This window comes from Harmonia axyridis, chromosome 1 (genome assembly GCF_914767665.1).
Source record: "Harmonia axyridis chromosome 1, icHarAxyr1.1, whole genome shotgun sequence".
NCBI classification, from domain to species: domain Eukaryota; kingdom Metazoa; phylum Arthropoda; class Insecta; order Coleoptera; family Coccinellidae; genus Harmonia; species Harmonia axyridis.
The window spans coordinates 53,792,528-53,816,883 of NC_059501.1; the positions used below are offsets into that span (position 1 = coordinate 53,792,528).

General features: G+C 33.8%; 1 protein-coding gene across 13 annotated transcripts in view; it reads right to left on the reverse strand.

Annotated features, from left to right (window-relative positions):
* LOC123671736 (transient receptor potential cation channel trpm) overlaps nt 1-24,356 on the reverse strand; it is a 241,241-nt gene that overhangs the window by 199,876 nt on the left and 17,009 nt on the right. Inside the window, exon 3 of one of the 13 annotated variants that reach the window (XM_045605734.1) lies at nt 15,125-15,160. The exons of the other annotated variants lie outside the window; for them this stretch is intronic. Coding sequence (XP_045461690.1) covers nt 15,125-15,160 — 36 coding nt within the window. The remainder of the gene's footprint in view (nt 1-15,124; nt 15,161-24,356) is intronic. 13 annotated transcript variants of the gene reach the window in all.

Below are 24,356 nucleotides of genomic sequence, written 5' to 3' on the forward strand. Positions count from 1 at the left end.
AAATGAAAAAAACGTTTTTGGAAACCATAAAGATTTTAAGAATAATTTTAGGTTTAGCAGAACCAACAGCATCTATAGCATCATCACGAAACCCCAAAAATTTAACTTAAAAAGTATTTAACCAAGTACTGTACAGTGCATCCCATTTTGGGTGAGACTGCCAGGTTTCTCGCTTGTTATTTAAGATAGAGCCTTGCGGTTTTCACGTTCCTGTCCTACTTTTTCGTGAAACTCAAGTTGGTCTAATCAGATTTTTCATAACTGTTTCCGTTCAAGAGATATAGGGTGATTTTGGAAATTGATACTTTTCGGACCCCTCCTTTATCTCCGAAGTTATTAGAAATAATGCTGAGGTAAAAACTACGTCTGAATCAGAATTCTGCGTAGAATCCAGTGGCGTACTCAATTTTTTTTTCGGGGTATGGTTTTGAAGATTCAACACAGACCTATATTTTTTTCAATGGAACACCCTATATATCATTACTTCGTTGAATTCGTTATTTTTTTCCCTTCAAAATGATATATGATACTATATAGGTAGGATGGTCAGAAATGTTAAAAAAACACTAAAACATCAAATAATGATGATTTTTTGTTAATGAGCAATGGATTTTCCATATGAAAAAAAGGATTGATTGGATAATTTTCATTTGTGATTTTTATTTAAAGTAGAGTAAGCAAACAAATATAATACACTCATCACTAATATGAAAAACAAAACGTAGGTACCTACCTAATAGCAACAAATGAATAATAAGAAAATTCATAAACATTGCATAATATCTTACAGATTAAACTGTTCAAATTGCTGTCCATTTTCCCTAATACATATAATATACTACAGTAAAAGACATAACAGTCTCGAAGAACTTCGTGCATCAAGAGAGGCAGTTTTCCAGGATTTACAAAACCGCCCTTTTATAATATTAAATGCACTCAGGCGTATTGAAAAGTTTTGTCAATTATGTATTAGAGGAAAATGGACAGTAATTTGAACAGTTTAAGCTGTAAGATATCATGCAATGTTTATGAATTTTTGTATTATTTATTTGTTGCTATTAGGTAAGTACCTACGTTTTGTTTTTCATGTAAGTGATGGGTGTATTATCTTTGTTTGCTTACTCTACTATTTATAAAAATCACAAATGAAAATTATCCAATCAATTCTTTTTTTCATATGGAAAATCCATTGCTCATTAACAAAAAATCATCATTATTTGATATTTTAGTGTTTTTTTAACATTTCTGAACATCCTACCTACATAGTATCATACATCATTTTGAAGGGAAAAAAATAACGAATTCAACGAAGTAATGATATATAGGGTGTTCCATTAAAAAAAATATAGGTTTGTGTTGAATCTTCAAAACCATACCCCGAAAAAAAAAATTGAGTACGCCACTGGATTCTACGCAGAATTCTGATTCAGACGTAGTTTTTACCTCAGCATTATTTTTAATAACTTCGGAGATAAAGGAGGGGTCCGAAAAGTATCAATTTCCAAAATCACCCTGTATCTCTTGAACGGAAACAGTTATTGAAAGTCTGATTAGACCAACTTGAGTTTCACGAAAAAGTAGGACAGGAACGTGAAAACCGCAAGGCTCTATCTTAAATAACAAGCGAGAAACCTGGCAGTCTCACCCAAAATGGGATGCACTGTACTGTATTCAAGCATTGACATTGAATCCATAAGAATGAGCCCCTATATTATTCGCTTTTAGGAACGAATTGTTCCAATTCAAATCTCGTTACTAAGCAGTGGCGTAACCAAGGGGGTATAATCCATTATAGGAGCTATATCCATTATAATTCACAACGCTTAATAATTAAATCATGCAAAAATTGAATCAACGAATTGATCAACCAGCGGTTATATCAAAGAGCTCGACTCGATCTGATCCGAATTTTGTCGACACAATCATTATTTACATACGGCCTATAAATGATGAATTGATGAAAAACAATCGCGTAAAATTAATGAGATCCTAAAGTGAAAGCTGGGAACTACTCGAATTGTATCGGCGGCACCCCTGATAGTAATTTCCCCAATATTTTAGTACCCTGAAATAAATAATTAATATATATCTAATTATCCCTTTGTGGCAAATAATCTCTTTGTCGCCACTTTGGATTCCATTAGTCACTGCGTTGAAATTTTCACTCACAAAAATATGTTAGTAGGTTAAATATGTTGACTAGTTTGGGGTGGATGACGAAGGAAAATTGAAACAGGTGAAGTTTTTCGAGTTTGAATACAACTGCTGACACTTCAACAGGTGAAAATCTCAAGAAGTATCTGTACATTGAAATGACAGAAATTCTTTATCCGCTCCAAGGCTATGTCTGGGCACGCCACTGTTACTAACTAATTAACGTATTTTTTATATCAATGTTGATTATATGATTTTTTTTTTGGATAGGAGGAGAAAATAAATCATATTTCACAATTTTTTATTTTTGGTCACATCGGAACTTCATCTGTTAGCATGGATCAAAGTATCAAAAGCAGACAAAAAAATAATAGAAAAATATAAGAAAATAGAATAGAAAATAATAGATGAGAACAAAATAATAAACTGAAATAATACTGAATCTTTTTTTTCTTCGATATGAGAACCTTATAAATATTCAATGATAAATAATGAGCTGCAGGGTATGAAAATGTGATTCGTTGTTCGAAATTATACAAATCAAATACTGAAAATTTCAAAACTATTTGTTGTAGCAGCAGAAATTACGATATATATTGAGTGTAAGATCGAGTGTAAGCCAAGGTATTTTATCAACAAAATATGAGTATTTCGAGCTCATTTTTTAGAATTCAGTATTTTTGTTCAACCGATTTTTGTGAAAAATTTTTGAAACAGTCATTGAGGAATTTCAATGACACGCATTAAATAATTTCATTTTGTTTTTATTTTTAGTACTAAACATTTGAAATATTTCGAAAAATGTATAGAATCATAAAAATATAAAATCTACCTACCTCATCGTTCAAAATCATTTATTAAATGAAATGGTGACGTGAGGTTAAAGATTTTTTTCGAACGAAAATGAAACTATCTCTATTTCAAATTCAATAAAAAACTACTTTTCGATAAGAGATATATAAATGGACATTTTGATCAGTAATTACAAGAATATTTTCAATCAATGCTTTCCACTGAGAAACAGAAATGCAAAATAAGTAAATAAGCGAATCAAATCACTCTAATATAATATGTTACCTTACTAGAAATTCAAAATAATAACATAAAAAGTACTATGATGAAGTTTTGGATAAATGTCCAAAAAACATTTCAAAAACGACTGAAATTATCGGATTCCAAAATAAAATCCATATATAAATAAATATAGAGAGTCAACTAACTGGACGGAATAATTGTAAATAATAACTTATACGAACCAATTGGTTCAAATAGAATAATAATAATAATAATAATATTTATTTGCACACAAGAAAATCCTAACATGTACAAATATTTGCCATCAAAAATTTACATGGCTTGTCAAAACAAAATCTTGAATTATTAACAATATTAACAAATAGTAATTGATAGCCAATAATATAAATAAAAGCATTATAATATATATATAGCATTGACAGTCATTATATAAATTAAAAACATCATATCACGTAAAAAGTATTGAAAGTCAATATATAAATAAAAAACATCATAACATGTAAGTACAAATCATCGCACAATATCAAGAATACACATATGCACAAAAATGACAAAATAAATTCACTCATTCAAGAAATCGCTCAACTTGTATACTGTATGATCCAATAATATTTCCTTTACTTTTTTACTGAAAACAGCTGGACTCAATTCCTTGATATGATCTGGAAGTTTATTATAAATTTTCAAACATGTATGATTCGAACCTTGTTGGGTCTTCTTTAGTCTTGCAGGAGGGATAGCAAATTTATTTTTCTCGCGTGTGTTATATTCGTGAAAATTTGAATTTTTCGGAAACCTATCATGGTTTTGGTGGACGTAATTGGCGCAAGTAAGTATAAAGGCTGCCGTTATAGTCAAAATTCTCTCTCTCTTGAATACCTCTCTACAACTGTCTGTATTTTTCATGTGGAAGATGGCGCGTATTGCTTTCTTCTGTTGGATTAAAACTCGCTCAGCATCCGTACTCAGACCCCACAGCAAGACACCATACAGGGCCACACCGTGGAAGGATGAATAGTACGTTAGCTTCGCAATATCAGGACCAGCAATTTTTCTCATTCTCCTGATCATGAAAATGGAAGTTGACAGTTTCCGACAAAGGTTAGAAATGTGGTTCTTCCAACTCAGACTGGACTGGAATTCCAACCCCAAATAGGATAGAGATGTGTTAATATCGGCTTTGTTCGTAAAAATGATTTTTTGTGTTTTGGAATCATTCATTAATAGTCCATTTGCTGAGAACCACTCCCGCGCCTTCACTTCACAATCTTCCGACTTTTTGATCAAATTTTCCCTCTTTATTGATCTATTCAGGAAAGAAGTATCATCTGCATAGCTGCAAGTTTTGTTGGATGGTATGTTACTGAAAAGATCATTTGTGAAAATAACGAACAGTACTGGACCAAGAATGGATCCCTGAGGTACTCCAACTTCTATCGATCGTAAATCCGACATCTCTCCATTCCATTTCACTACCTGTGATCTATTGGCTAGATATGAGCTGAAAATCTCCAATGCTTTACCTCGAACACCATAATACTCCAGCTTTTGCAAAAGAACACCATGGTTCACACTATCGAAAGCTTTGCTAAGATCGGTACACGTCATTTCCACCTCTTCACGGTTCTCATAAGCCTCCAGAACAGTCTCGAGTACATCAATCATCGCTGTTATTGTTGATTTTGACTTTCTGAAACCATGTTGACTCGCATGAAGCAGTGACCTTTTCTCCAAGAAATCAACTAGACTATTTTTTAGGACAAGCTCAAATACTTTTGAAAATGCCGGAAGGACAGAAATTGGTCTATAATTAGAACACTGCTCAAGGTCTCCTTTTTTTGCAATCGGTGTAACTATTGCCCTTTTCAGTTTTTCAGGAAATATTCCCTGCTCAATACAATCATTCAAGATTTTACACAATACTGTTTTTATGAATGGTAAAGATTGCTTCACCAGAGACACTGATATTCCATAGATGTCCTTAGAATTCTTGTTTTTGAGAGCTTTGATTGCACTTTCAATATTTGTCTCGGTCACTGGAAATAAAAACAACGTGTCCGAATTATTTAACTTGCTGTTTTTTAAAAGAGCGTTCGAGGCCGCAATATTTGTGTTCACCTTATCTGCTACATTCCTGCCAGCCATCGTAAAGAATTCATTCAAGTTGTTTGGTCCTATACTCTCGCCCACACGGTTCACTGTCCTTTTATTTTGCGTTTCTCTGTTGATCAGCTTCCAAATTTCCTGTACTTTGTTTTCTGCCTTGTTGAGTCGTTTTGCATTTTTTGTTCTTAGCGAGTTTGTAATTGCTATCTTCAATCTTTCCTTCAGAATCTTGTATATTTCGTTGCTTTCTTGATCTTTTCTTACCTCCGCAATAGTTTTAGCTGCTTCCAGTTGGTTTTTGAGGTCCTTTATTATTTTTGTTGGTTTATACCTTTTGCGTTCCATGATTTTTATTTCTTTTTCAGGAAAGGATTCATTGAATATCCCTAGAAATCTGTTATGGAAATTATCATACTGTTCTTCTGCGTCATTCTTGTATAGAAGGGACCAATCTTCGGATTTTATTATCTCTACAAAGTTGAAGGTGTTTTCATCATTGACAGGTCTAACCCTTCTCGATTTTTTTTTCTTTGGCTGACTGCGAGCATACGAGACTCTGAAAATCTGCGCACGATGATCGGAGAGGTGGGGTTCAACCGTCTTCAGCTCGCCACTTCCAGGGAGAAAATTTACGAATATGTTGTCAATACAGGTTGAGGACCCCTGGCCTACTCTTGATGATTCATGGAAAAGATAGCTCATGTTGTAGGAAGCAAAAACTTCTATTGTCTCAGTTCTTTCTTTAGACTGTTTGGAAAAGTCAATATTGTAGTCACCAGCAAATATTATTCGATCGGTATCGTGGTCTTCAAGGCAAAGATCAAGTGCCCTCTGAACTACTAGCAGGAAGGTCGAAATATTACCACTTGGGGGCCGATAAAAAACTACTACAATAAGGTTCTGATCCGGTATTCTTACAGCAGCAATCTCCACCTCTTTCTCAACAGACAAACATCTTATATTCTGCAGTTCCTTGAACCCCACACCATCCTTGACGAAAACTGCAGCCCCTCCGTGACGTGATGACCTTCGGCAGAACGTACTGGCTACAACATATCCATCTATGTTAATCCTTTCGAGAATATCGTACGAGAGCCAATGCTCTGTTACACATCCTATGTCAATGTTTGTTTCCTTCAAAAAATGGGTGAATTCGTCAATTTTACTGCCTAATGACCGAACATTAAGGTTCGTCAGAACGAAATATGCTCGATCAGCACAATGTGAATTATCAGCTTGAGGCTGCGTTTCCTCGAAAAAATTTGAAACGACGAATAGTAACGCCATTTGGCCAATTTTCACTCTCATAAAGCTGTTCCATTAGATCACTGTCTCCACCAATTTTGAAGGCAATGCTGCTTGCTTTTTCTCCTCGTTTGAGAGCTTCAATCACGAAAACACGTCCTGGGAATATACCATTTAGATGCTTCTGTATGTCATCTTCTGTTGTATTCGGTTGCACTCTACCGATGTGTAACCATATTCTTTGGCGGACGCTACTAAAGGTTGGATGGTTTTTCTCATCTGTTCTCGTTCCCCTAATTATTTGGTTTCCAGATTCTTTTCTGTTTTTTGGGTTTCTAATGCGATTGGTAGATCTGAATTCGCAGTTCTCAGTTGAAATATCGGCTTTATTATTGTGTATATTTCGTATTGTATTCTGAACAGCTGATCGGTCATTAACCCTGGATTCTCCTTTGCTTTTTGTGTTATTCAATGCATCATGTCCCATGTGTTGTCTCGCATCTTTCCCAGATATTGTCGTCTTATCTGGTCTCTTATCTTTTCGATTAACCTTTTTGAAATTTTCAACGTCATGTGTAATCGATCTTTCATTTAAATTTAAATCGACCGCGATGTTTTGTTTCTCCGGTGACTCACCAGTTATTTCGCGAACAGCCGGTATTGTCATGTCACTCCTTGGATTCTCTAGAGAATAGTTTGCAACAATACTTGTAGATGGCATCACTGCATAAAGATTCTTCTCCAAAAGGGCATTGTATCTTTTTAAAACCTCTATTTTATCATAGAGTTCGCCAATGAGATTATTTTTTTCTTTAATCAGCACATTCAAAAATTCAATACTTGTCCTCGGCTTGACTAAGTCCATTTCAATTTCAAGTTCTGCAGTCTCTGCTTGCTCCTCCTGTCTTGTGTCCGCAAAATTTTGCGTGCATTCCTCAATTCCCCCATCAACAGAACTATATTGTCTTATAGAGCCTTCAAAAAGCACCTCATTCAGATTTAACAAACGGGATTTTAACTCCAATATTTCTCGATCCTTTTCCTCACAATTACATTCCTTGGAGGTTATGTTACCACAACAAAACAAATTTCCAGAATCATCCGTACAAATTCCCCCAATCTTCAAAATACAACTCGGATGGTATTTACACTCACATTTACAACAAGTTATAAAAGTTTTCACCTCTTTGTTACACTTTTTGCAAATAATTTCAGCTGATACATTTATACGTGGCGCCATGTTGCCTTCGATCGCCTATATAGAATGATATGAACAGTATGAAAACTGCAATGATATGCTTTCATTATAGACTTGTATCATATAGGAAAACTTGTTTCCATTGTTCATTATTTTGCAGGACTGATTTATATGTTTATAGAAAACTATTGCACTAAAAATTTGTAATAAGATTGGAGGGTTAGTTATTACTTTCTATTTTCGGTTGAATGAAAATGTTGACGTACACATCTTAACTCATGCAAAGCGTCCTTCACCTACCTCGAATATAAAATGCACTTTTCTAACTAATTTTACCTAATATCATCAAATAATCTCAATAAAATTGAACAAATAATATAAGAAGTTAGCAGACGAACAACCACTAAAAAGTGTTTCTCAATAAGGTGGAAGATAACGCTAAAATTCATGGCCCAAGTTGTAATAATAACGTCACAAATATTAATTGTTTCTAGGAAATTATATCCATCTATTTTTATCTCTCAACTTCACCCAATGTAACCTAGAGACGAGCTTCAATTTTCGAAAGCTACAATTAAAATGAATACATATTGCTACTCAAAGCAATGTTTCATTCTTTCAAATTGATATGACTAATAAATGAAAGGTCTACGAATACTAACTGCGAACAAATGAATAATTGAAGAGATCACCCGAGTAGGAGAGTACTGACGGAAATGATTCGTTCCTAGTTTCAGAAACAGAAATATAGGAAACGGGAGGTCTTTTCGAGTAGAACAATTAACAAAAACGAATTTTGTTTTCGTGGGGGACATTACTTCTTATATAAAAACTAACATCACATTATTTCATCTCTCTGTCCGGCGTCCACAACCTTTCGAAGAGAAAAATTGGTCGTAAGATAGGTAAGTTGTTGAAAAGGTCTTTTCCTCTTGACTATATAAAATTGAAAATATTTCCTATTTTTCTTGCTGATAGCTTCATTAAAAACATGAAGTACAAAATCAAGAAAACTCCATCATTTCAGTTACTTTATATCCTTCCTAGCCTATAAATATGCTCAAAAATAATACCTAAATCCCCGGAGATGACATGATTCCTGCCAAGTGAATAGAAAATGGAGGGGGGAGGCACATCTGCATAGATTCATCATGTTGAAATGGAAGAACAAAACGATGCCCAATAAATGTAGGGAAAGTAAAATAATTCCTATACACAAAAAAAAATTGTTAAAAAGAAGTGCACCAATTACAGAGAAATCCCCCTCATCAGCACTGTATATAAAACCCCTGCTAACATAGTCTTTGAACGTTCAAGGTCAATAACAGAAGTTTTGAAGAGTGTGACTTCCGAACAAACAGCACAACATTTGTCCAAATTTTTACCATAAGACAGTTGTTAGAAAAATACTGGGAGTCAACCTTGACCTACACCATCTTTTCGTCGGCATCATAATACGGGTTAAACTTTGGGACGCAATGGAATTGGAAATATTCACACACTGGAGAAAGTAATGAGAACCTCTGAAAAAAACTTCGACATTTTTGGTATGAATGACTCGAGACTGTTTCTTGCTTATGCTGATGACATTGAGTTAGGCCAATTGACACAGATGGCGGTGCTGGTATTAAATCCATATGATTTTTAGTTAGTACCAACCTTCAAACGATACGTGTCAAAATTTGACAGCAGTTCAACCTTTAGTTTGTGAGATATTGCGTTGTGAGTGTAGCTACTTTTGTTATTTGAAAAAAAAATGGAAAAAAAGTATTTCGTGTGCTGATAAAATATTGCTTTTTGAAGAAAAAAAATACAGTTGAAGCAAAACCTTGGCTTGATGAAGACTTTCTGGGGTCTGCACCAGGAAAATCAACCATCATTGATTGATATGCTAAATTTGAACGTGGTGAATTCAGCACCGAAAACGGTTGACGCAGTGGACGCCCAAAAGAGGCTGTCACCGACGAAAAAATTCAAAAAAGTTCATTTATTAATTTTGAATGACCGTAAAGTAAAGTTGATCGAGATAGCAGACGTTGTGAAGATATCATCTGAACGTGTACATCATATCATATCATTCACGAATATTTGTACATGAGAAAGCTATGTGCAAAATGGGTGCTGCGCGAGCTCACAATCGATCTAAAGCAACAACGTGTTAATGTATCTGAGCAGTGTTTGAAGCTGTTTAAGTGCAATAAACCTGAATTTTTGCGTCGATATGTGACAATGGATGAAACATGGCTCCATTATTTCACTTCGGAGTCAAATCGACAATCAGCTGAGTGGACTGCACACGATGAACCGAATCCAAAGCGAAGGAAAACACAACAGTCAGCTGGCAAGGTTATGGCAGGAGTATTCTGTGATGCGCAAGGTATAATATTCATTGATTACCTTCAAAAAGGCCAGACCATCAACAGCGATTATTATATAGCGTTATGGATCGTTTGAAGAATGAAATCGTAAAAAAACGGCCCCATTTGAAGAAAAATGTTGCTGTTTCATCAAGACAATGCGTCGTGTCACAAATCAATGAAAGAATGGCAAAATTTCATGAATTGGGCTTTGAATTGCTTCCGCATCCACCGTATTCGCAAGATCTGGCCTCCAGCGACTTTTTCCTGTTCTCAGACCTCAAAAGAATGCTCACTGAAAAGAAATTTAGCACCAAAGAAAAAATTATCGTCGAAACAGAGGCCTATTTGGAAGCGAAACACATATCGTACCACAAAAATGCTATCGAAAAGTTGGAAGATCGCTATAATCGCTCTCGAAGACTACTATATTAAATAATAAAATTGAATTTTGCCAAAAAAATGTGTTTTACTATGGTAGACCGGGGATTTTTCAATTCGCCTGTTATAGAATAAACGGGAAAATATGAATAAAAACAATAGGTAAACAAGACAAAATTACTTCATTTTGAAATTTGAGTTCCTTTTATCGAAGTCTGTAGAACAATATAATTGTAGGAACATTATACAAACCTGCTTGATTGTAATATTCCTTATGTAGTTCTGCATACCTACTGATAGTGACAACCAGCGATAAACTATCAACATTAAGCCGCTCAATTTGTCACTCAATCCTAATACCATCAAACGCCGAGAACAAAGGGGATCTCGATTTCACAAACGATAGCTGTAATTTACAGATGTGTTCCACATTGATTGGACATCTATTGCGCCACCATATTCGCTTCAAATTAATTTAATCAGTTAGATGGGTATTATTAACCCTTGATATTGCTTGGAACTGGTAGTCTGAGATTATCGTACATTTCTACAAATATCATCGAAATTCTTGACACAAGCCTTATTTATACCTGTGGAAAGTTTCGAGTCACCATCAAATATAATCTCGACTGAAACCTTAATAACGGCTTAATAAGTAGTGAATGTCTGCTCTAAAATGGACATGTGTGATTATAATTTCCAAATGATTCATTAACTTTCTATGTTTTTTAATGATTATACAGGGTGTCTGTGATTAAATGCGAAGGACTTCACGACATGAATTCTCGATAAAATTACCAGGGGTAGTTCATATATTTTTTTTCGGAATCGACCCCCCTTTCAAGATACAGCCTAAAGGTCGTTGACGAATTGACGGTTTTTAATTTTTTCTACGAGTACTAAAATACATTAAATCATAAAACTCTAGGTGAAGTCCAAAAGTAGATATAGCTCCCACACTTTTTTTTTGAGCTCGTAACTTTATTATTAGGGGTTGAAAATAGCGACCCCTTCAAGAATTGCTCCCAAACTTCATGTATATGGTGACGTTAGAACTATGGAAAATTCAAATACATAGTCTCCAAAGGCGCAATTTGCGCATGATTTTCCACTTCTTCTTCAGGAAAACCTTTGGAAACTCTGAACCTGAAGAAAATAAATCAATTGTTTAACAACTGATATCTCTCAATAAGAGAATAACGAAAAAGGAAGAATATAGAGGCCAATATTATTCAATCACATTAATATTGTATATCCGAAAAAGAATCAGTATTTCTCGTTTACATTCTTCATCATACCAATATCATTTGTGGATTATGTTTTTCATCATAGAAAAATACGAAAAACTTCTCTTGGTCAAAATTGAAATATGACTTATGTATTATCAATTTCTAATCCTGTAACAACTAAATTAATCTAACTTTTATGAGTTATAACCATATGCTAATCATCGACCAATATCGATCTTGAGTATATTTTGTAATTATTCGAAAAAATTGTATTCAATCATATGATAGAATTCATCAATAAATTCAGTATCATAAGCAGTTGCCAGTATGGATTCCGCTAGAATCGATCCACCCAGACAGCAAAACTTGTGACCTACTCCAAAGAGTTTATGAATCTCTGGATTTAGGTAGTTGCTTTATTCTTTGAACTCTCCAGGGCTTTTGAGTCTTTTGACTCTCTTGATTTCGAATTCTTGTCTAGTAAACTGTCCAATTTAGGTTTTAGAGGTATTTTTTTGGATTTTCTGCTGAGAGAAATTAGGGTCAAGGTTGATATTGTTCATTCGGATGCTCACGGTGTAGATATTGGTGTACCTCAGGTGCTCGTTCTTGGCCCGTTGTTGTTCATTTTATTTATTAATGACTTACCTGAGTACATTCCACCAATGCTTTCGACAACTGTTGCTGATGATACGTCTATTGTAGTATCTGCTGGTTCCATGGAAGATCTAAAGAACCAGCTGAAACATCTCTTTCAGGTGTTTGTGGAATGGTGTAGCAAGAATGCACTGATGGTTAATATAGAAAAAACTAAATGCATCCATTTCAAGACAAAGAGTTCCTATGATGGTGTGTTGAGTTTTCAGTTTGAGGGCTTCAACATCCAATCCGTGGACTGCACAAAGTTTTTGGGAATTTTCGTGGATCGCCATTTGAGATGGGAGCATCAGATAGATGCTGTCTGTAGAAGGGTGAATAGTTCCTGTTACGCTATTGCGCGCCTAAAGCAATCCATGCCACAGACAGCAATATTGTTAGTGTATTACGGCCTAGTATACTGTCACATTTCATATAATGTATTATTTTTTGGTAACTCTGTGCAGTGAGAGAGTATTCATTGCACAAAAGAGGGTAATGCGCACTATAGAGAGTCTTGCAAACTTTTTTTTGCGGTCCACAAGATTCTCACATTCCCCAGTATCTATATTCTCAAACTGTTGATATATGAAAACTTAGAACCACTCGAAGGACAGAAATTCAAAGTTCCTCAACTATAATACTAGATACTCAGATATACTCAGGTATTTTTTATAATCATTCACCTTCCGAATATAAAAGCTTGTGCCTAAGGGATTTCAGGAGTAGAGTCAAATCACTCCTTTTCAACAAGGCATACTATAATGTTGAGGAGTATCTGGGGCATAGCGATTTGTAGTTTCAGAGTTGTTTTGTCTTTTTTTCACTAGTAGGATATTTAGTTATAAATATTTGTATTTTAATTTGTTACCTTAAATGTATAATCAGTTTCTGTATTTCTCTTAAGGTATTATGAACCTATTTTGTATATATATATATATATATATAGATCCATGAGATAAGGGTTTATCGACTCAATGTTTGGAGGAATAAATAAAAAGATGAACTCTTTATTCTGTGCCAAGCTAGTCTGTAAGTTTTATTTAATGACGAATGTTTGAGCATGATGCTAGTGACTTTAAAAATCTCACATTCGGTAAGTTCAATGTGTAAAAAATATTTTAAATTGTTCATTGTGAAAATTATTGTACATTCTTTTAGAAGCCCTGAAGAAGCATTAAAAAAATGCGAAAGCTTGGCACAGAATAAAGAGTTCATCTTTTTATTTATTCCTCCAAACATTGAGTCGATAAACCCTTATCTCATTGATCTAAATATACCTGAGACTCTTAACTTCACTTATAATATATATATATATATATATATATATTTTTTTTTTGTTTCACACTCTCGTGGGTTCAATTAGATTCGCCGGGTGCTAGCACCAAGGCGAGATCCTCTGAGTCCTATATATATATATATATATATATATATATATATATATATATATATATATATATATATATATATATATATATATATATATATATATATATATATATATATATATATATATATATATATATATTATACTACAATGTTGACTTGTCTAAATGGACCAAATAAATATTTATTATTATTATAATAATAAATAATTATTTATATAAACATTATATTATCATATTATATATTATTAACCATGAATAACAAACGAGATTCAATCAATACAATTTTTCAGTTCATTTAATTCAATATTTTTGTTTGAATCTGAATTATGATCTTCTAACATGCTTAATTCATAAACGAAAGCTGTGCACAAACGGAATTGTGCATTCCAATTATGAAAAATATGAAAGCCTTGAACTTTTTGATCTATTGCCTTTTTGTAAATTATTCTCTAATTGCAAAATTGAGCATATACATACATACTCTACTATAACATATGACTAGTGAATTAGAGGACAAGCTGAATTTATTTTGCTTCAATTCAATACAATTCTACAGAGTGGAAGCTTAGTGGTTAGTCGTTGTGTCAACTCTCTTCGAATCGTATTTTGAGAGGATTAATCGCTTGTGTATACAAAGAGGTAGAGGCTTTTAGCTTACAATAATACTCTTCGCACAGAATTTACCCATGGTTCAGTAATTCGAGCAATTAACGTATTATGATTTGTATCGAAAACGAACCGAATGTTCCTAAAAAAATATCTGCTGTTTACGAAATGATTTAGAGGATAACATACACAACAGAAAACAGTATCAAACACAAGTATTAAATGTCAAACAACGAGTTTTGAAAATGTTTCTTTTTCTGGGTTTTGTGAAGGCATTCGAGTTGAGTAAAGTACATATTAAAAATGGTTTATGAGTCCATTATCACAGAAAGGAATTATATTCACCTTGTCGTTAGATAAGAAAAGTTTCACTTGATTTGGCAATGTGGGTTCAAGGAAAATTTTTAAAATATTCATTGAAAAGAAAAGGATTCCTTTTAATCAAAATTGTAGAATTAAATGACTTGATGGGTACCGTACGTAATGGAATCAACGGTCAGAATGGAAAAAAATATTTGTAGCCTTTTTTTAATGGAATTTGCATCTATTGTGGATAAGGTGTATTCATCTTTACGTTACAACTGAACTGGAACTTCTTCGTGTTTGTTGTTGTTCATGTATGCTCAATAAATTCAGCTTAAACCTCCTATGAACTTTATTTCTTTTAGCTTCAACTTCAACAGTGAAATAAAAATGATAAATACTACATTATGTACATGCTGAAATTATTTCTTCTATAAAGCGAATTCGACTGAAAGCATACTACTGCTTTCAATAATATTAACTCACTCGTGGTTTGGGCTTTTCAGCATAACCATAGGAATGCTGGAATGATATGAGGAATTAATATATTTAATTAAAAAGAAAGTCCTTACCTAATATTTTATAACCAGAAGACAATTATGCTCAATGAATATCGATCAATGTTTTATATTGAAGGTACTTTTCCAGAAAGATCTTTACCATAAATGATTAAAGTTTCAATAAATCGAATAAGTATATACCAATACACTTCAAAGTGTAGTTGAAGTACCTAAATTTTGTGAAGATAACAAGACGATTCAATTCTAAAAAGCTTATAAATAAATTACTTGAATAACACGAAACTCATGTATAAGATATACAAGGTTTGTTTAAGTTACAAGTAATTCTTTAGAAGATTTTCAATCATCCCTGGTATTTTACAACACGTGTAAAGAACGAGTTCCCGTATATCTATTTATTCTTTGTAATTGGTTGAAGCTTGGCATGTGGGTATCCAAATTGAGTACTTGTGTAGATCTTTTGGTTTTCAATTGACTATACAGGTTGTTCCTAAATTGGAGGTTCAAACGAAAATAACAGATTCCTCGAATCATTTCAAGAAAAAAGTCATATGACATGGAAACGTTTTGTTTTCGAAATGAAAGTGTTGCGGTTTGATTTTTTCAAGTTTTTTTCTCATAGATATTTCAATTTAATTTGGTTAAGATATTCCAACTTGAAGATTTCATCATGTGAATTTTGAATGCAAATCCACAGGTTGATATTTTTCTAGAAGAGTGCCCGCTTCTTTCCTCCAAAAATTTTTTTGGAGGGACTAAACTACTATTTATTTACCCAATCTGTAGCGAAGATTAATAAAGGCTCGATAAACTTGTATATGCATCACATAAAAGTAGGACCAAAAGAAACAGCCTGTATCTCGAAAACAATGCGTTTGCGGGCCCATGTTTTTTTTCTTTAAATAACCCAAGGAATCTCTCATTTTCCTTCGTACCTTGAATTTATTAACACCCTGTATAAGGTAAGAACAATCGAGTTGGTAATCAAAAAATTACCACTATTTTGAGTAATTTGGTTCAAACTTCGTTATCAAACCTCGTTTTTCCACATTACAGATATGAGTAATCGTAATCGTGAACATTTTTTTTTTCGATAACCCCCTTCCAAGAAAAAAAAGATTTACGCCCTTGCTTTTATAAGGGGAAATTCTGATGGACGAACTCATCAGAATTTCCCCTGCTTTGATGAAAAAAAGGAATTGAATTCATTCGCAGTATCAATGATGGGTATTGCTTAACTTTTATGGGCTTTATGGCACTCTGAAAATTATGAATCTCATATACATATTACATTGTATATTTTCAGATATGGAAAGAAATCCTCTTGAAAACGAAAACCTGTATTTTCAAGGATATATCCGATCCAATCTAGTTGTTCCCATATCGTAAAAATGAATTTCCCTTTGACAGAGCAGATGCTTGTATCTGCCAGTTTTTTATAGCGTCCGCTACCTGAAAATAAACACTCGACAGTATACGAGTATATATAATTGAAAACGAAAGGCAGCAGAAGTATTTCCAATTGGAACAAAAAGGTATGTAGATCAATCCCAAATTTCGAGCAGGCGTCAGAGCTTCATTCAATTTCGCACCAATACCCATATGTTTCGAAATATGACATGCGAGAACCGACGTTCATTGGATGCGTAGCTTTTTATTTCGTTTCGTCTTTTAATTTGAGATATAACGGGTGTTTTGAGCATTGAGCTGTATGAAAAGTTTCGACGGTTGATGTCTATGGTTTGACAGCTGAGAATGTTAAATTATGTTGACATTTTTGTTCACTAGGTTTGACAATTCATATGAACGTTCATAGAGTAATAAACATAGATAGAGACATAGTATTTGAGAGCTCGTAGGAGGGTACAACATCCCCGTTTGAATAGGGAACACCGGGTTCATCGACGGCAATGGGCTGAGGAGCACCGCAATTGGACACTTGAAGATTGGAGCCGATGTTTATTTACGGATGAGTCTAGATTTCGTTTGGTCAACTCCGATGGACGTATTCTTGTTTGGAGGGAAAGAGGTCGAAGGTATGCAGAACAGTCTATGGTACCCACAACAGCTTTTGGCGGAGGTTCTATATGTGTATGGGGAGGCATTTGTTTGATTCAACGCACAGAGTTGGTTGTTCTGCAGAACACCACCATGATCAGCCAGAGATATCACGATATGATTATTGAACCCATAATTGTTCCGTTTGCGGCTGCCGTGGGCGAGAATTTCATTTTAATTGACGATAATGCCCGTCCACACCGTAGTCGTCTGGTTAATGAAGCGCCAGAAACTCATGCTATTGATAGGATGGACTGGCCAGCTCGCTCTCCAGACATGAATTGCATCGAACATGTCTGGTCTGAGATGTCTAGACAATTGTCAACCTTAGAACAACCGATCAATAACCTGGAGGACCTTTCTAACGCTTTACGGGATATTTGGACGAATTTGCCCCAAAATTTTATAAATCGTTTGATCGAAAGTATGCCTCGTAGGGTAGAATGCTTGAGACGAGCTCGTGGGGGACCAACTAGGTACTAGCTTAACCGAAACTTCAGCCTTCTTGTGGTTTCATCATAAAATTTTTATGTTATTCAAAAACAGAATTTTGAGTGTTCCTAATAAAGTCTTTTTTTCTCTCCAACTTTCCATTTTTTCATTCTTTTCTCAAGTGAACCATATTATCAACTGAAAATACTCTGATATCTGACTAAATTTATAATCTTGGAGCTAATATTTCAGAAATAAATTAAGAACAAGTAAGTGATCCCTATCAGTTGTTGAGCAGTGTATTTAGGTATTCATCTCTATATATTTCGAGTTGATACGAAATCTTGATTCACTATGGGACATAAGAAGTGCATTATTTGTGGAAAAACTAGCGAATTGAGTGAAATATGGTATCACTGATATGTTTTCATTTCCGCGCGCTTCATGTCAAATTTGGTAGTTCATGTTGGGGACAAAATTTGCTTACTGAAAATGACATATGCTCTCTCTATCTAAATTTATTACTCTGAGGAATAGCTTAACGGCAGAACAATGTTTGCCAATTGTGGAAATTTACTTCGGAAAAAATTAATCTATTCACGAAGTTCATAGAGCACTTTGTTCATTTTACTGTCGAAATTAAAGGGACAAGTGAGCAAGCAATTCGTGAGAATATTGCTGCTGAAGCGCGAAATGTTGAAGAAGACGCCGAAATGTCGATACGTCGCCGTTCTCAACTCATTGCCTTTGTCCTTCGACTACTTGGAAAATTTAACATAAGGATCTTGGCTTGCGTGCCTATAAAATATAGCTCGTGCAAGAATTGAAGCCAAATGATAATAATTGTTCATGTCGCATTTTTGCTGATTGGGCTAATTTGAAACTGGCCGAAAATGAGCAATTGTGTTTAGTGATGAAGCTCATTTCTGGTTGAATAGTTGTAATATGGAGCCATTAACGGATCACCATTAAATCCATTAAAATTTATTGTTCAGTACGATTCACACAATGGCGGCATCATCGGTCCTTAGCTCTTTTGAAATGAGGAAGGAGATGCGGTTACGGCGAATGACAGATTTTTAACCAGCTACATTTGGCATATAGGGCATTTAGCAATTAATTTATTGCAAAATCCATTTGTTAACAACTCAATTTCCAGTAGTGGTCCTGTTATGTCCCCTCGTTCGTGCGACTTAACGTCTCTCGATTATTCTTATGAGAGCAACAAACCAGCAACTCTTGAAGCATTGGAAGCCAATATTCTAGCCATACGGCCGGATTTGATGGAAAAAATTGTGAAAAATCGGACTGATCCAATGAACTATGTAACTCGCAGTCGCAGCGGACCTATGTCAGAAATCATATTTGAAAAATAAATGCCATGAAATTATCAGCCAGATTATAATAATAAAAAATTCATTCCAACCATATTTATGTCGTTTATTATCATTTAGAATTCTCAAGCTCTCAAAAAACACCCGTTACAATAAGGCCGAAATAGTCTTGTGAAATGTTTGACACCGCCAATAGTCCAGTAGATAGGTACATTTTACCTGGAAAAAATTCCGAACTCAATGAAACTCCTAGAGGTTGTTTGAGGGTGCTGTGGGACGACACTGTCAGGTTATTCAACACAAGGACCCTGTGCTAACTTGAGGAGGGCCAATGAACCTCAACATTTTCGGACTTTTTTCGGTTTTTTGCTTATAACTTTCAAATTGATTTGTTTTCGACCAAAACGTTCATTTTCAAAATTGTAGATAATTGAATTTCCTATAATTTTGTTTCTACAAACTTTTTTCTGAACCTTATATCAATCGAAATGCAGCCAATCAAAATCAGGGGAATTTCCTCAAAATGTCGAAAATTAGCAAAAAACAAAGGTTTTGACCCTCTAACTATCAATTACCAACCGTTTCATGGTAATTAATGTAATTTCTAATCAATATCGACATATTGAAACATAGGGAGGTGAAAGGGGGAGGTAGCTTTGACTAAGAGCCTATGTTTATGTGAAGAGTAGATATTTCAATGTTATCGTGGCATGTTATCACCTTACTGTAAATTCCTATCAACCCATAATTATTTTGAACCTTAATAATCAGATCAACTGGGTAAAATCGATAAATAATAACCAAGAATTAATTGAAAATAATGATTGTATATAACCGAAAAAAGTCCGAAAATGTTGGGGTTCTTCGATCCTCCTCAAGTTAGCACAGGGTCCTTTTGTTGGATAACTCGACAGAGTCATCCCACAACACCCCCGAACAATCTGTAGAAGTTTCATTGAGTTAGGAATTTTTTGCAGCAGCCTCACTTTTTTGCTTTGTCTACTGGCCTATTATTTTGTTCGACTGTATTTCAATTGATATTAGATTTACGCAAAAGTTTGTGAATACAAATTTGTAGAGAATTCAATGCTCTACAACTTCAAAAATGAAAGTTTTGGTCGAAAACTATTTAGTTTAGAGGTTATGACCGAAAAACTGAAAAAAGCCCGGAAATGTTTGGATAACTTGACAGAGTCATCCCACAACACCTCCGAACAACCTGTAGAAGTTTCAATAAGGTCGGAATTTTTTCCAGCAGACCCACCTTTTTTGTATTCGTCTACTGGACTTCATTTGGAGGTAAATGGAATAATAATCTCGAATTTCACTGAAGATTTTCTCAAAAGAAATCACAATAACCGTCATGTTATCAATTTCTTTTCAAACCAAATAATTACCGATCAATCTGAAAATAATTAATACATCGACAATTGAAATCTTATCAATCAAACCTACTTACTTGTGGAAAAGTCAATAATAGGTAATAACAATATGTTAGGTTCCATAACGAGAATATGTCTTAGTTTCATTCGGACCGCCAACAATATTACACAATATTGAACATGACATTGCAAGTCAATAATATTTGGAGTTTCTATGGATTAAATGTTTACATGTTTAAGCTTAAACATGCTGAATAAATTTAGCTACATTAATTTATCGGACATATAAACCGAAAATATTGTCAAAATACAGTTAATTTATAATTTCCATGACAAAATGATGGTGTTGAATTTATACCTATATGTACAAAGTAGTCAAGTGAATTCTTCTGTACCTACTTATGAATCAACACACGTTCAGTTCTCCTCTATAGTGTAGGTATACGGATACGGAATATTTTTTCATTTAGTTACGTTAAAATTCAAACACCTCTTAATCTGAATTCTCCTTCGATAGGTCCTTTAAATCATATTTCCGAAAAATCATCATATGTCAGAAAAAGTGATGGGAAAAGATCAATGAAACATGAAATATGTAATATCTACTTGTATCCTTCGATATATAGGCTCTTGTAAGGCCTTCGATATATAGGCCCTTCTGAAATAATACCCTTGCATCAACGTACGATTCAATCATCGAAATATTTTTCAAATTGAAAATTATAAAGGTTGAATTCGGTACTGTGCGGGCCCATCCTTGATGAAATCTCGGAACTGCCTCTGATATCTATTTAATTTCAATTCAATTTTCAAATAATACACGATGATGAAATTATAAGATCAACCAAAGAAAAGATGAAATTATACATAATTACAATTCCAGAAGGAAGACAATAAATTGAATAAATCAACAAAAGGATTGACATACGTTTCAAATTTTTTGAATTTCCATAAAATTTTTCCTTTAAAGTCCTATAGCTCAAAAATTAATCACACTTACAAAAAAAAATACGAACCTTGTTGACAGAATATATTTCATTGTTCTATCGATGATAGTTTCGGGTAACATTTTTGGAAAACACCATGGTGAACCAAAATTAAGTTTCGGAATTATGTACAAATTACGGAATTCTTCAAAAGAATTCGTATGAATGATATTGGAATGAGGCAATTTTAATGAGAAACCAATTCTGATACATGCAAAATTATATTAAAAGGTGTCTCTTAGTGATTCCATAGTCTTTCTTGGAATTAAATCTAAACTAATTTGAATAATTATAAACAAAATCATGACTGAATAGGAAACTCATCCTAAAAAAATATAATGTGGAAAATAACTCATGATAATGAATGGAAATAGGATTACTACTACCAGAAACAGCCAGCTTGTTTGAGATATGAGTAATGTAATTGATGATAATTGATGCTTTCAAATTTTCTGAATCATTCAAGTGAGAAGTATTTAACAAATCTATACAGTAGAATAAATAAGACATTGTGAATTGGAAAATTTGTGGGAACTACATCTCGTGTTGATGAGAAACACAAATTATAATTTCAAGTGTATATACATTTGAAGTTTTTGATGACCACTGAAGCATGTGGAAAAAAACATCAAATTATTTTATCAATTAGCGCCTTGCAATCCAATTGCTATATCGGTTGAATAGATATGTTAACTATGTATATATGTCATAATAGGATTTTCAGGCGATTTTCCATCCGTTTCACTAATCTAGGAGCTACATATAATATTTAGATTTATGTTTAGAAATGTTTGGTTACTATTCATCTACTTACATAGAGATTCATGAATACATATGTACTTTTATGAAACAATTATAGTGAGGTATATTGAAATATGTGCTTTATGCATATTATACAAGTTCGAATTCATGTAGTTATTCCAATTTTTGTTCTCTTTTTTCCTTAGTAATGACAGATGGATTGAATGAATTGTGTTGGAATTAAACTGCTTATGAATTTTTGACAACGAGCAGTGAACTGGAAATTGAGAATTTAATCCAAATAGCAATAAAAATAATGAATATCAAGAAAATATGACACAAATAACCATTCTGGTTGCTTGTATTAAGTTGGAATCTGATTGAATATTCTAGATTTATTTCCAAGAGAAGAATACCATTTCAACGCCATTTCTATAGAATGACCAACTGTTAATTGTTAGCAACTTTGTTGAATACCATCTAATGAAAAAACAGGAAGGTACTTTGAATATATCAATTTTCCATTACTGACTGAGAACCCAATGAACTTTTCTACCTCTATGGCTGAAACTAAGACACTTCTATAACACATCAGAAACATTAACTTTACTCCTACATTTCCATAAATTGTCTGGTAATCAATTTGATTCAATTCGAATACATATTTGAGGACACAAAGTTTTCAAAGGACACATACAGGGTGTCTGGTGAACCGACGTCAACCCGGCGCATGCTGATAACTTAGGTAATGCCTGACCAGAATATCCAAATTTGATTTTAGTAAAAGTGTCTTAGTTCTCGTTCTCGAGATATCCACAGTTTTATAAGAATCTGCCAAAATCTGCATCTTAATTTTTGTTCTGAGTGCCACAGATACAAATGTTGGTATTTTGTGATTCTTCTTTTGATCGAAAATTACAGACGGATCAGCCTACTCTTTAATTTTTTTAAATTTCGCTATTCAACTTTGGTCGTTTCTGCTATGAAAAATTATTATATGCTGTAGTTGAAGAACTGAACGCATTCAGATACGCAGCACTAACAGGAAAATGTAAAAAAAACATTGAAATTCAACATTTGCCGTTAACATCCAACTTGTGATTGTTGAGCCAATAAAATTGAAGAAACATCTAATTTGTCATCCCCCGCTATCATATTGGAGACGACTGAACTAAAAAATTCAATGTAATCTGCAAAGTACAAATGTTAGAAGTTAGAAATGAAAATCACAGAATGGGCCTCCTTTTCATTAAAATGGCAATATCTCTTTTTCCTCATTGTTTCAGGCAGAAAATGATATTTTATCCGAAATTTTACTTGAAATAACGTTAAGTATAACATGTCGAGTTAGTTGGATATAATTTTTTCATAGCAAAAACGATCAAAGTTGGATGACGAAATTTGAAGAAAGTGGGAACCATTCCGTTTTTCTCAGCATCCTATAGGACCGGTGTGAATTTGGCAGACCGTTTCCAGCAGACTGTTTGACGGAAACACCCGAAGGCGGTGACCAGTGGCGTGCGGCAAAAAGACGATTTATTATGGAACTATTCACTAGATCGGATAGAAATTCAGGAAGTGGGTTCCGTATAGTATTCAGAGTATCTGTTGGAGGAAATATTGATTTTCTATAGATCTCGGGATATTTTAGCAACGTTTTTATTGAAAATATCATCAGTCTAACTTGAAAAATTCATATCTACGGAAGTAAGCGTCGGAGCATAACCATATTTGGAATGTAGATAACTATTAGCGATGTGAATAAACTGTGAAAAGATGATTGACTTCCCTTGTGATCCAGGGGTAGTTTTTCCAACCCTTATATTTCGAAAATTCGTAACTCTGAAAGTACGCTTCGGAGCATAACCATATTTGCAATGTAGATTACTATTGGCGATGTGGATAAACTGTGAGAAGATGATTGACTTAACCTTCGATTCAAACTTATCGGAATCGAATTCGGAAGTGTAATTCCAATCGAAACTTATCAGAAACGAAGCTCCGTAATTCCACAGTTATTATCACAGAAAGAGAAAAATTGCAATTGGTTATTAGCAACTCTCAATCATCAGAGTCATATTCACCAATTAAATTTTATAAAGAAAATTACCCTATCAGATCTGTTGTTCCATATTTTACAGCCGTCATTTTCAATTTATCTAGACACCTAATTGGAATAATCAAAAGTCGAAAATACGCCAAAGTAAGTGACATACTATGGTATGGTACACCGATTGTTGAATATTCCACAAAATTTTATAATG